The sequence below is a fragment of the Pygoscelis adeliae genome, unplaced genomic scaffold (genome assembly GCF_000699105.1).
Source record: "Pygoscelis adeliae isolate BGI_AS28 unplaced genomic scaffold, ASM69910v1 Scaffold239, whole genome shotgun sequence".
Taxonomy (NCBI): Eukaryota; Metazoa; Chordata; class Aves; order Sphenisciformes; family Spheniscidae; genus Pygoscelis; species Pygoscelis adeliae.
In genome coordinates this window covers 565,841-566,819 of record NW_008825537.1, presented here as the reverse complement: position 1 = coordinate 566,819, position 979 = coordinate 565,841, and the positions used below count along the sequence as shown (strand labels likewise).

Here is a 979-nt window from a genome sequence, read left to right as displayed (position 1 = left end):
TGCGGGGAGGGGGTGGTTTGCCCAGGGTCTCTGGGCATGTGGAGGCTGTAAATACTGCACGGGCTGAAGTAGAGGGTGGGCGTTGGGGGCACAGGGTCCCGGGCTGGCACGGGGGGGAGCCAGGGCCAAGCTCTGTCCCCAGGAGCAGCAGCCCTGGGCTGGGGACCGAGGTTTTGGGGGAATTAGGAGGGGAGGGGTTCTCCAGGCTGTGAATGCGTCTGTTGGGCAACAGCTGGAACTGCTGTGGTTTGAAAAGCAAATAAACACGTGGATGTTCCCCGGCTGGGCTCCTTCGCCAGGATGCGGGAGCTGCTGGTCCCGTGGCTGCTGGTGGGCAGGTCTGGGGCTGGCTGGTGTCCACAGGGGCTACTCCAGGCAGGTGAGTGCCGTGGTCTGACGGTGGCGAGAGCCCCAGTGCTGCCAAGGGCAGGGCTCGGCGCAGTGGACTCGGGCAGTGGTGTGAGCAAGGGGGCCCTGCCTGAGCCAGCGCCACGGCTGAGCAGCCCAACGCCGAGGGAGGGTGTGATGCTGCTAATGCACCGTGTGACCTCCCATTCCCAAGGGAGAGGTGGCAGACCAGAGCCCCCCCCCCCTCTGAAATGGTCTCAAGGTCCTTCTCCCCTTTCCACGGGCCAGGTTAAAGCCCTTCCAGGCTCCCCACCCCATTAACCATCAAGCAAGCACAAGCAATTCTGTTACTACAGCTCAATGCGTGACCACCCATGGGCTGCCCCAGGAAGAGGAGGGGGCTGCGACCTGTGCCGGGCACTCCACTGCAGCCCAGGGAGCTGCGTGGCCCCAGGGTACGCTGCCACGCGAAGTGTCCTGCAAAGCCCTGGGGATGGAGGAGCCCACCACACCAAGACCCCACACCCCCCGCCCCCATCCTCCCGCTGCAGCAGGAAAGTGCCGCTGCTGCAGTTTCCCGCCGCGTTGCTGTGGCAACGTGGGATCCAGCACCGCGCTGGGCTCCCGCGTG

The 979-nt window shown here is 65.5% G+C and overlaps 1 protein-coding gene across 1 annotated transcript in view; it reads left to right on the top strand.

The window, feature by feature from the left end:
- LOC103923491 (lipid phosphate phosphatase-related protein type 3) overlaps nt 1–397 on the top strand; it is a 10,774-nt gene extending 10,377 nt beyond the window's left edge. The window contains exon 6 of the mRNA XM_009331854.1: nt 364–397. Coding sequence (XP_009330129.1) covers nt 364–397 — 34 coding nt within the window. The remainder of the gene's footprint in view (nt 1–363) is intronic.
- The last annotated feature ends 582 nt before the right edge of the window (nt 398–979 follow it).